General features: G+C 34.9%; 4 protein-coding genes across 7 annotated transcripts in view; 1 reads left to right on the top strand and 3 right to left on the bottom strand.

The window, feature by feature from the left end:
* LOC136273826 (ladderlectin-like) overlaps nt 1-12,820 on the bottom strand; it is a 54,262-nt gene that overhangs the window by 26,946 nt on the left and 14,496 nt on the right. The gene's annotated exons all lie outside the window — the stretch shown is intronic.
* Nucleotides 1-12,820, bottom strand: part of LOC136273825 (low affinity immunoglobulin epsilon Fc receptor-like) — a 42,047-nt gene that overhangs the window by 26,314 nt on the left and 2,913 nt on the right. The window lies entirely within an intron of this gene.
* Nucleotides 848-3,212, top strand: LOC136273822 (ATP-dependent DNA helicase RecQ-like). Of its 3 annotated transcripts, none has more exons than XR_010712083.1 (3): nt 848-1,337; nt 1,479-1,654; nt 2,184-3,212. XR_010712083.1 is itself a non-coding variant. In XM_066079411.1 (3 exons), exons 1-3 carry the CDS (start codon nt 1,037-1,039, stop codon nt 3,100-3,102), a joined length of 1,380 nt encoding a protein of 459 aa, XP_065935483.1. In that variant the 5' UTR covers nt 848-1,036; the 3' UTR covers nt 3,103-3,212. The 3 variants fall into 3 exon arrangements, 1 of the variants encoding a protein (XP_065935483.1); XM_066079411.1 differs by having other exon boundaries at nt 1,479-1,638; XR_010712082.1 differs by having other exon boundaries at nt 849-1,337; nt 1,479-1,638; nt 2,579-3,212.
* Nucleotides 5,413-12,045, bottom strand: LOC136273823 (uncharacterized). Its single transcript, XM_066079413.1, has 8 exons — nt 11,291-12,045; nt 11,094-11,136; nt 10,250-10,303; nt 9,537-10,007; nt 9,068-9,255; nt 8,617-8,911; nt 8,338-8,464; nt 5,413-8,224 (listed from the first exon to the last, which is right to left on the bottom strand). Exons 4-8 carry the CDS (start codon nt 9,645-9,647, stop codon nt 7,974-7,976), a joined length of 972 nt encoding a protein of 323 aa, XP_065935485.1. The 5' UTR covers nt 9,648-10,007; nt 10,250-10,303; nt 11,094-11,136; nt 11,291-12,045; the 3' UTR covers nt 5,413-7,973.

The raw sequence follows: 12,820 nt of genomic DNA, 5'->3' as shown, positions 1-12,820 counted from the left end.
AGATGTTTGTCAAACTGTAAATATTTTGTATAATTTTTGTTAGAGATTAAAGTTACCATGTAGTTGATAAACATATGGCGGATAATGTCTTTTTCTTAAGATTGTATTTATTTCTGTGAATATTCTAGGTCAATTTGAATTAAACGTTAAAATGTTTGTGTGGGTAAATCTTGCTATTTGTATGATATCGCCGGCTTAGAGCCTGGATTGAGTCCGATTGACCTACTTCTACGTTTCAACAGCAGAATTATAGCTCGAAAATCTAACGGTACATGGTCACTCGCAGCAAAGCAGCCAGTCTCACGCTGCGCTCTCCTCACTTGTATTTATTGATGCAATTAGCTGAGCTTTACATTTAAACTGCTAAGGATTTCTTGGCATGCATTTTTACCGGGTGGTAAATCTCAGGTGAGGGCGGGGCTTAATCATTAGAGGTGTGAAAGCCTCCGGGGCTTGCAGTCTACCTGCGGTCGTGAACGCTGTTCATCGCTATACACAGGAAGCAAATTAATACACAGGAAATAAAGAATTAGTCAGAAATGTTCTTAGTTTAAATATCATATTGTTCTAACGACCATACGAAGCGATTTTATGCTCAAATGTTATGTGTCGTCCAAATTTTCTCTAAAAACACGTGTGTAAAGCACAATTGAAAAAATGCAGTAAATTAATTCTGCTTTAAAAGTATAACTCGGTACATTGTGCTAAGCACTTGACATTGTTTAAAAAGTTAATTTTAACAATTATAATTGTATAAGAAAACCGGACGATCAGTAAGAATGTGGAATGTACAGGCAGCCATTATACGTCGACAATTAATAGAGTTCGTTTTCCATGGAGTGACGTTAACATCAATCTAATTAAAATTAGATCCTTCACGCTCTCGTATTTGATATGTCGCTGTGAGGATCTAACAACATCCCATACGGGGTCATCTCAGATTGAACTTTGCGAAAAAAATAGCAGCCAATCAAATTTTAGAAAGATAGCCAATCATATAATCGGTTTCAAACTACTTCTCGGTTGTATCGTAAAAATGGCGGCGCTCAGTTTGGAAAGTATTGTTTTGGAAATCTTACCAGATTTTGGCGTAAGTGTACTTAAACCTGAACAGAAAGAGATAATAAAACACGCAGCAGAAAAGAAGGATTGTATAGCTGTCCTGCCAACAGGATTTGGAAAGTCTTTGCCTTTTCAACTATACGCAGCCGCTCAGAAGCGAATGAACCAGGGGCCCGGTTCAGTCCACGTTTTAGTGTGCTCTCCTTTGATAGCTTTGATGAAGGACCAGACCAAAAAAATGTCCCGCATCAGCCATTTAAACGTGGGCTACAAAGGTATTGTTACAAAATCATGACTTAAATGTATATCTCTAAACGTCAATTGAACGATGGGGGGGGGGGGGGTCCGCGCCTGTATATTGTACGGTTGTATTTGTACTTAGTGATATGTAAATGTCATTGATATCAAATTGTCAGGTGAAAGTGTACATATGGATGAAAAAATCAAACGAGGAGACATTGATTTGATTTATGCATCACCAGAGACATTGGTTGGAGAACCAGAATGGAGAACAGCTTTCCAGGGGCTAAATGTTACCCTTATAGTGGTGGATGAATTTCACACAATATATACATGGTATGTTTTATGAACGGTATGAAATGTTTGTTGATATGCAATACAATCTTATCATTAGTTTAAAATTACTGCCACAACATTGCCCATATAAAACTATCAATTCTTCAGGCCATTCAAGGGACATATTTATTATCCTTCAGATTTAATAATTAAAAAATATCTTTGCATCTCATGCTTTTAAAAGATAATACTTACTTGGTACAAATATAATAGAAGACAGCATGTTCCTCAAGAGGTTTTTGCAATATAATTGTAAAACTAAACATTCATTCCAATTAAATATCTGTTTAAAAGGTTTAACTTTTCCACAATATGAAGCTTTTCAAAATATTTGGCAGATAATAAATGAGAATGAAATAAAGGCCCTGGAATATCTCCTTCCTCCTACAGATGCACTGAAAAATAATGTTAGATTTTGTGAAGTTTCAAATTATTTACTACCCGTCCCAATACTACTGTTTACTTGTTACACTTCAATATAAACAGAGCAAACTGATATTTTACCAATAACCTAGTTATATAAAACTTATTGATTTTCTTATCAGGGGTCTACAGTCAGACAAAGGAAAAGAAGCATTTAGAGGCTGGTTTGCCCAATTAGGAGAATTACGTTCATTTTATCCAGATGCCCCACTTTTGGCCCTTAGTGCAACATGCTCTTTAAAAATAAGAAAGAAAACATTAACACTTTTGAATCTGAAGGATCCCGCCGAAATTACACTATCACCAAATAAATCAAACATTAAACTTGTTGTTAAAAAAGTGCACAATTCAGTCGAGATGGCATTATTGTGGCTTGTTGATGGACTTGAGTCACTAAAGGAAGAATTCCCAAAGTCTTTAGTGTATTGCAATTCTATAAAGGATGCTTCCATTATTTATCAATATATTTTATCAGAATGTCCAAATTTGATTAGCTGTGTAGCAATGTTTCATTCAGAGTCTGCAGAAAAGACCAAAGACAAAATAATTTCTGATTTGGGAAATCCACAGAGTGACTTACGGATAATTATTGCCACAAGTGCTCTTGGCATGGGAGTGGATATTCAAGGATTTCATTCACTTGTTCTCTATGGACCTCCACTAACAGCAGTAGACCTTATCCAAGGTATCGGTCGTATTGGTAGAGATGGTAATCCATCCTGTGCTGTATTGCTGCACAATTCATACAACGTGCGTAACATTGATACTGATGTGAAATGTGTTATTCGTGATCCCAGTTGCAGAAGAGTATCCATTATGAAATCTTTTCTAAAGGACTCAGAACTGCAGGGAATTCATAGTGACATGGAAAAACACACCTGTTGTGACATATGTGAAGATGAATGTAAATGTGGTGATTGTTCACAGTTACAATTGGAAAGACTTTTGAAAAGTAGTTCTATTGAAACTGATGAAAATGTGTCAGATTCTGAATCTGAGGTGACAGATTTTGAAAGTTCAGGTGATTTTGATGAATTATGACATTAAACACACCTATCATACTGTCTCAAAAGATTAAAATACTAAAAACTCATCCTTGTAATCTTTTATTTTTACATCTTTTGCTCATGTTAATAAAGATAATTAGCTTATGTTTTACTTCTTTATTTTTACATGTACTTAATGAGTCTTTACGTGGGCATGATTTTAACATACAGTTCACATGCTTATGCATTTACACAATGGTTAATTTCAACATTTAGTATCTACATGTACTTGACAGTCTGAGCAGTATTTTGAATTACAGTATAATCAATGTTCTGCACATTCTGCAAATAAACAGTGATATTAGGTACTTGTAAAGATCAAATAGTCACATCTTGGTAATTAACTTATGAAGTAAACAAATGTCAACTTGCATTTAAAATTCAGTCAGTCTATTGCAGATTTGGTAATAAGATTTTTAATTATGAACAACTGCATTCTATCAGAAAAATTAAGAAGTGAATTACTATGTACATACATAGTCATTTAAACATGAGGGTCTTTCAGTCTGCAATATGGGGATGTTGGGTTATGCCTTTGAATCATTGTTGATAGTTTACTTGCACATTTGTCAAATGGGTTTCGTTCTGCAATTAAGTTTTTACATTTGATTTCCTCTTCACTCTGAACAGCATTTCTTTCCAGCAGGTCTTTCAGGACAAGTTGCACATCAGCTGTGTATGATGGCAAATGGTGAAAACCTTTTCGTACACTTGCACTGCTGATTTTTTCCACATGTTTGGTCATTTCTACAAGAAGAGGGTATTCCTTTGAATGCTTGAGGATACTTTCCTTTGTTTGGTGGCCCCTGCACGCAATTTTGCTGTCTCTATTGAGCATCTCAAGATATTCATCAAGAGCAATATTGTTATTGGCACCTCCTTGCACATTCACAAAACGGTTTGCAATAAGACGCTCAGTTTGCTGAGGTGAAAGCAGCCCTGAAACAAGTGCAGTGAGGTGTATAGATCCAATTGTGTATTTCGTTTTCCCCGTTTTGTGGTAAATGGGAAGTTCATATTTCGCAGATCTTGTAGAACGTTCTCCGTCTCCCATGTCTACGGCCTCATCCAGGTTTCTGTGAATCAAAATTAATTTGAACAGCATACTGATGTAGTCCTTTAGTTTTCTTTGTTCTTTGCTCTGTGTTTTTTTCTGCACCCTAGCAATATAGTTGTGAACTCTCTCTTCGTGTGCTTTTAGAGATCCTACACAAGCATAATTTCTGTCACAGAAATGACAATGAAATCTCTGATTCTGGCGGCAAGATACCCAGTAGTTTTCTTCATGATTTGGATCTTCCAGTATTTTTCTCAAGGAGGAGAAAATGTCGTCTTCATTATCAAAGAATTCACCTTTCAATATTGTTCTGCAGGTTTCATTCAACCAGTCTATTTTGTCTTCATTGGTCATTTGCATAAAATTGTCTGGGAATGGAATTTCTGAATCCAGATCAGCAAGATGAAAATGATGTAAAAAATGTACAATGCACAAAGCATCAAGGACTGTATAAAAGAGCTGCTTGTAAGGCCTGTAAGAATTCTTCACATGTCCCTTCACATTTCTTGCATTCAGAAGGTTTCTATAGTAATACATGGTGCAAGGATCACGCCCACTTCCTGTGTCGTAGGTCAGTTTGTGGATAGCCTGAAATACCAAGTAATGTATCCTTAGAATTTGCAAATTAGAATATAGTAATGATGATTATACATGTATATCAAACCCTTAATTGTATCTTTGACATTAGCCCTTCAGAAAATAAATTTTTATACAAGAACCTGAAGTAGGCATTACCATGATACATCATAATAATGACCAACATAAAACGTAACAAGAGGCCCATGGGCCACATCGCTCACCTGAGGAACAATAGGTATGATAAAATCAGCTTAATGGAGTCATAATACAAACTATCTGGACAATGTACAATAATACATGTAGATCCTGTATAATTAAAAACACTTTTTTCCTTTGAATATTCTTATGTTTATAATCATTAGTCCCTTTTCTAACAGGATGATTTTATAGTCATATCATATGTTGAGTATTGCAGTTCTCAAAAAGATCCTTAACAATATAATTTATATAAGGGATACTGTGGTTTCATCAATATTCGTTGAATACCAATTTTCGTGGATTTCGTTGTTAAGTTGATCCACGAAATTTAATGTTCATTGAAGTGCAATTTCTATTAACATTTTGTATTGATAGGGTCATTGGCCACGAATTTACGTATCCTTGAAACTGTGATTTTCACTTTATCCACGAAAATTGATACCCTTGAATATTAATGAAACCACAGTATAAACGTACATCAAACTCTGAACCTTCTCGGGAGGCCAAAGAATTGTCCTGGGGCCAAAGTCTTAACAATTATGAAGAATCATCTGGCTGATTAGTTTCTGAGAAGATTTTTTAAAGATTTACCCTATATATTCCTTTGTTAAACTTTGACCCCCCCCCATTGTGGCCCCACCCTACCCCTGGGGATCATGATTTTCACAACTTTGAATCTACACTACCTGAGGATGCTTTCACACAAGTGTCAGCTTTCCTGGCTGATTAGTTTCTGAGAAGAAGATTTTTTAAGATTAACTCTGTGTATTCCTATGTAAAACATCGACCTCCCATTGTGGCCCCACCCTACCTCCGGGGGTCATGATTTCCACAAATTTGAATTTACACTACCTGAGGATGCTTCCACACAAGTTTCAGCTTTCCTTGCCGATTAGTTTCTGAGAAGCAGATTTTTAAAGATTTACCCTATATATTCCTCTGTAAAACTTCGACCCCCCCCCCCCCCCCATTGTGGCCCCATTCTACCCCAAGGGGTTATTATTTTAACAACTTTGAATCTACACTGCCTGAGGATGCTTCCGAACAAATTTCAGCATTGCCGGCTGATTAGTTTCTGCGAAGAAGTTTTTTAAAGATTTACTCTGTATATTCCTATGTTAAACTTCGATCCCCCATTGTGGCCCCACCCTACCCCCGGGGGTCATGATTTTCACAACTTTGAATCTACACTACCTGAGGATGCTTCCACACAAGTTTCAGCTTTCCTTGCCGATTAGTTTCTGAGAAGCAGATTTTTAAAGATTTACTCTATATATTCCTATGTAAAACTTCGACCCCCCCCCCCCCATTGTGGCCCCATTCTACCCCAAGGGGTTATTATTTTAACAACTTTGAATCTACACTGCCTGAGGATGCTTCCGAACAAGTTTCAGCATTGCCGGCTGATTAGTTTCTGAGAAGAAGTTTTTTAAAGATTTACTCTATATATTCCTATGTTAAACTTCGATCCCCCATTGTGGCCCCACCCTACCCCCGGGGGTCATGATTTTCACAACTTTAAATTTACACTACCTGAGAATGCATCCACACAAGTGTCAGCTTTCCTGGCCGATTAGTTTCTGAGAAGAAGATTTTTTAAGATTTACTTTATATATTCATGTTAAACTTCGATCCTTCATTGTGGCCCCATCCTACCTCCGGGGGTCATAAATTTCACAAATTTGTATCTACATTACCTGTCACCTGATGATGCTTTCACACAAGTTTCAGCTTTCCTGGCTGATTAGTTTCTGAGAAGAAGATTTTTAAAAATTTACTCTATATATTCCTATGTTAAACTTCGACCCCCCATTGTGGCCCACCCTCAGGTGAGCTAAAAAGGTGTTAAGTGTACAATACAATAAGTTGTTAAAGTTGGTTTCTGGAAGAACAGACTTTGAAATTTTTCTTAATAAATATTGACATTTATTTTTACTTTTTTAATCTTTAGTTTTTAAAATCTGTGTACAAACATAGAATTGTGAGCAAATCTATGTATCTTGCTTATAATTCGAAGTTTAACACTCAAATATGGTTAGTAAATAGAAATTGTAAACAATTAAACACAAGAAACATGCACTACATGTATAACAAATAAAGAACACAATTTATTTTTTCGAAATGAATCATATATATGATACATGTATATACCTACATATTTCCGTCAGCGATATCAAACTCTATTTAAACTGAATAAACTCGAGAAAATGCCGAGCATCTCAACAAAACCTATTGCATTAATCTTCCATTACGCAAAAGATAATGCCGAATTACCGATAGAATGAATTGTATTTCAGTACCCCTACATCAGATTTTGCTTAATTTGCGCAGGAAAACATTTAACTGTTTGATTTACCGAAGTCTCTGTTTGATTTGATACGTAAAAATCACGAAATACAGACGATAGTTTCCAGGTTACAAAGCATAAATAATGAAAACGAAACGAAAATCAGAACAAGCTAACACCAAAGTCATGTGTGAAAACTGTCAACGCATTGAAATATTTAGCCTCAATTTACTTCACAAAATCGGCACCAATATATTTTGCATGTTTCAAAATTTCCCTTCATACGCGAACTGTTGCACAACAAGCAATTTCATCATAGTCCGATCGACCCTCATGTCATGGCTGCTTGAAACAAAGAACCTCGTTTTAGAAGTATGGAATCATTTTACCGGATGCCGAACCCGAAGCTATTAAACTGATTGAAACACGCATTTCCTTTATTATTATTTTCGTAATAACTCAAATTTGAAACAGAATTACACCTTAATTTTTGCAATTTATATTTTCCTTCTCATAAGGATAATTTATGCTAAACTGCGTTGAATTTGCATCGGTAGTTCCTGAGAAGAAGATTTTTAAAAATGCACCCCCCTTTTTCTACAGTTTCAAGGTTTTCTCCGCTTTGAATGCAGATCGGACTTTTATTTCTGCAATTTATATTCGCACTCCCATAAGGATGCTTTGTGCCAAATTTGGTTGAAATTGGATAAGCGGTTTTAGAGAAGAAGTTCAAAATGTAAAAAGTTTACAGACGGACAGACGGACAGACGGACAGACGGACGGACAGACGGACGACGGACAAAATGTGATCAGAATAGCTCACTTGAGCTTTCAGCTCAGGTGAGCTAACAAAAACCTTGCATACCTCTAAAAAGTTCATAAGGCGGTGGAAATCCTCAATTTTAGAGATGAAGCCTTCTAATCTCTCTGTAGGTGAATTTTCATTTTTCATTGCACATTGGGCACCATTTACTCGTTCATCTGTGAGTCTGTCACCTAAAAAATGAACAAAAATAATCATGAACAGTGCGAGGAAAAGCAAAACAAAGAAAACAGACTACATTAAATCCCATCATCAACATCAGACTCAAAAAGATATTGGTGAATACCTCCAAAAAACACTGGTTCAACCATATCTCCATCTTTAATTGGAACAAATAAGTCAGACAATGTTTTCATCAGTTGAATAATTTCTTGTGTTTTGTTCTCATTGCAATCGAACAGTCCTAGAGGGTACTAAAATTTTAAAAATATTCAATATTTATAATTGCATCTAAGTACCAGTGTTGCTGATAAAAAAAATTCTTGCATTTAAATGCTTTAGCCAAGCTTCAGCAGAAAGTTTAAATTGTATCCATACATAGCATAAAAGAAAAGATGAGCAATACCTGAGTTGTTTTAAGTCCGGCAAACTGGCTGTATTTGTGCTTGAGGTGAATTGGGTATATGTGCTGAAAATTTTGTTTCAGTTTTGGATGATGTTCAATTACAGAGGATGCAAACTGAAATGTAAGCTCTTTAAGAAGAATGTCTTGTTCATCAATCGAGGGGATAAAAGTTAGCAGAGATAGGTCAACTTGAGTGTGCACGCCGACATCAGGAGACTTAGATGTGGGAATAACTCTATCCACTACTGCATACACATTGAAAAGGTGCAAAGAAAGTGTTCCTCTTTCCGTTGTCCTATAATAAATTTTAAATTGTTAATTTTTAATGATTACCAGTACTAGTACTATTAATTATCATTGCATTTGCACATTTGAATTCACAAAAAATATTTCACATCTTTCCTTCATTACATTGTAATGCACTTTTAACAGAAGAATCTGCGACATTTACCTATATGAAGGAAGAATGTTTTTATCCCAGTTATCTCCTACAAGTTGATACTTTGTTTCACCTCCATTTGCCCATGCTTCCTTGATTTGAAGTAGATTTTCACTAAGAGTTGACTCCCAGGTAGCCAGCTTCCTGTGCAGGGTTTGCGGGTGCACAGCAAGACCCAAGGTGGATAGGCACTGTATGTCCTTTTTTTTATTATTAAAAAGTATCATACTGTGTAATTTACCACATGTACCATACACACAAGAATTTGAACAAAAAAATACATTTCTTTTTTCCCCTCAAATTTGATCATCTTATATATAAAGGTATTAGGCATTTAACAGAAACAAATATTTTATAGGTTATCAAAAAGCATTGAAAATGTTAAAAGCTTTCAGGAAAGACAAACAGGTGATAAAAAGAACTGATTTAAGCTTCAGCTTGGGGAACCTAAAAGGTGCACAAAATGCTGTATGTGAAATACCTTTTGCGTACAGCCTCCATGGGTTAAAACCATTCCAATTAAGTACTGTACAACTGATAACTCCTGGCTTCTGCTATGGAGTCCTATGGCTGCTGTTATCATGATATGCATGAAATGCTTGCTTGGAATGGCAGGTGGTATGTCACAGACAATAGCAGACACTGTTGATAATAAGAGAGGACAGGAACTTTGAAGTTCATAGTAGTAATTTTCCCAAGAAAACCTTAAAAAGTCATGATGTTCCTTTTTCTGCAGAATAGACCCAGATCCTCTTTTGCAAATTTTCCTGCATTCTTCTTTAACCAGCTTGTTTGCAGCATTTATCAAAACTACTTTATCTCGCTTTGCAATATTTTCAACAATTATCTGGTCTGTATTAGGACTGTGATCCACAAAGGCCTTGCAGATACTTTTGTACTCCTCAAGTACAATTGTGGCAGATTTCTTTCCACTTGCATAATAAATGTTAACCTATAAAAAAATACTAACATATTAACAGAAATTCTCTACTATTTGGATGATGATTAAATATTTCATAATAGTGTAACTCAAATTTTAAATTGTCCTTACAGGATCACATCATCAAATGACAGTGCATAAACTAATCATTCTAAATTTAAATGAAAGTTTGGTAAATATACCATTATGACCCAAAATTATAATTTGATAGAATTAAACACTTCTTGTGTTATGTATAAAAGATTAAGCCTTACATCTGATCATCCAGGTATGTTTTTCTTCAGAGTCTCAACAAAATATATGATACCCTAGAGAAAAAAGTTGACATGCAGTAAATTTTTGAATAAACATCTGAATAATGTTAGTCAATTCAACTATACAATAACCAAACTGCATTACTCTATATATGGATTATGTAAAAATGTACATTATTTCTTAGAACATTTATTAATGACTGTAATGTCAATTCTTCAAATGTGTGTTGATTCTTTCAAAAAAATGATTCCAAAATGAGTTTATTTCTGGATCTGGTAATTCTGATTTAATTTATCTCTTTCCTTATTTCTCATAAAATTTCATAGAGTTTGTAAAGATAGAGTAATCAGAGCTTGGATATAATGAAAAAAAGAAGCAAATATAAAAGCACTGAAATCAACAGTTAGTAAAAACAAAAGAATTTTACAATTCGAACCATTGTATAAATACTTCAAATTTACAACTTGCATTACAGTTTTTTTAAAGTCTAGCAGAAAAAGTTAGTAATCAACAGGGTTAGTATCAACAGTCTTTGTCTACATTTGCACTACTATAAACATCACTAAGATAAGCTGAACTGGAACAGAACTCATCAACTTGAATTGTAAAGGATATAGTTTTAATTTTATCAACCTCAACAGATCCATCTGTCGGCTTCACTGAACTGAAGTTAAGTGATCTCTTTGATGATAGTTTAGGCTTTTCTTCAACATTTGCAGACAGGGCTGTACAATAGCAGCAAATATCTGTTTTAACCTGGTGTTTCTAAATGCATCTATATACTAAATTATAATTTTGTTCCTTGATTTCATTTGTTTGTTTTCAAAATCAAAACATACATACCAATCATCTCATTTTCATTTTTGATGTTGATGACACTGGGTATCTGTGGATGTAAGTAATTCAATGACAAATATAGTATGGATTGTGTAAACTCATCAGTAATGTCAGAGTACTAAGAATTAAATGATACAAGTCTGGAACAACTGTAAATAATACAAGACAGGAACAATTGTATAATATCATTTTTAAAAAGTTACCTCGCACTGTTGTTTGATACTTTTATTCCCCAACTCACGGAATGGAGCTATTTTGACAGGCGATACATAAGATACTGTGGCAAGAGATTTTGCGGGGCGACTGACATTTTCAGGGCTTCGGAGCAATCTTTTGGTGATGATTTTCCGTCTGGGGGATGGCAGGGATAAGATCTGGGTCCTGTATACGCGATCAACGCTGTCCTTAATTTTTTGTTTCGCATCATTGTTTTTTTCGTCCGTTTTTAAGATAGTTTCGATCGTTCTGTAACACTTACGACACACACCTGCATTGGAACAATTGTCGACGTCGATTGATGTTTCAGTTACCTTTTTGATACAACTCACTCTGTCCTTATTCAATCTTAATTTGTTGTTGTAAAATTTGTTAATGTTCTCCTTTCCGTCGGATGTTTTTTCAATTAGAACAAATGAAAACCCACAAACAATGCACATATCGCCAAGAAAAAAATGTTTTCTTGGCGTAATGGACTCCGCCATTTTTGTTTAGGTTTAGTTGCCTGGTTCTCACTCTAACAGGGAACCAGGCAATACTTTCGTTTGTGACACCTCGGATATTTACGTAAGCCGTGGGTAAGTCTTATACGTTCCGAACTTTCAGCCATGAGCACGGAATCGGCAATATCATTGGCTAATAGAAAGTTCAATCTGAGATGACCCCGTATGGGATGTTGTTAGATCCTCACAGCGACATATCAAATACGAGAGCGTGAAGGATCTAATTTTAATTAGATTGCGTTAACATGCACCAGGTTCCAACTGAGTGAATTACCAGTAAATATAGCTGTAGTAGCACATTGTACGTTTGTTGCAAAAAGAAAATTTTATATGTTTTGGAGCTGTCCATGCATTTTCGTGGAATTTATTAGGTCACATACATTCAACATAATTCAAATATAAATTGTGCGTATTTTCAATCACTGAATAATTATTTTTCATAATCAGTTTTTATACTAGTAATGTTAAAAATTCAATTTTTAATTCCCCCTTTTAATACATGACGGAAGCTATCAAAGATAACGTTGTTAATTGCTAGTAAACAGAAATCCGCGGACCTGGCCAAATCACGCTCGGACGATAACGTCAATAAAATATGTAAAACGCATGTTTATTAATTGATTGTTTGGTATCAACAGAAAGAATATTATGAAAGAAAACAGATCTTTATCACAAACTATTTCAATCTTTGAAGTAGCGACCTTGAAAGTAGTTCTTATGATATCACCGCTTTAGTATATGGCGGGTCACTTTCTAGTTTTTCAAATCAGAGGTTAAATACACAAAAAAATCTGTCAAAAAAAATATTTTGATATTGATTTGATACAACAAAAACTGAAAAAAGTTAAAAAAGCATGAATTAGGTCTACATTTGATAGGTTTTGTAAAATAGTCTTTACAGTTTTTGAAGCATATAAAATTGCCGATTTACCATCATACAGTTTGTCTATTTTCTTCGATTATTTCCTCAATTTATGTCAGCAAAAGCAATAATTAAATATTAACATATGATAT

The sequence above is a fragment of the Magallana gigas genome, chromosome 3, assembly GCF_963853765.1.
Source record: "Magallana gigas chromosome 3, xbMagGiga1.1, whole genome shotgun sequence".
Classification (NCBI taxonomy): Eukaryota; Metazoa; Mollusca; class Bivalvia; order Ostreida; family Ostreidae; genus Magallana; species Magallana gigas.
This window is presented reverse-complemented; position numbering and strand designations above follow the sequence as displayed.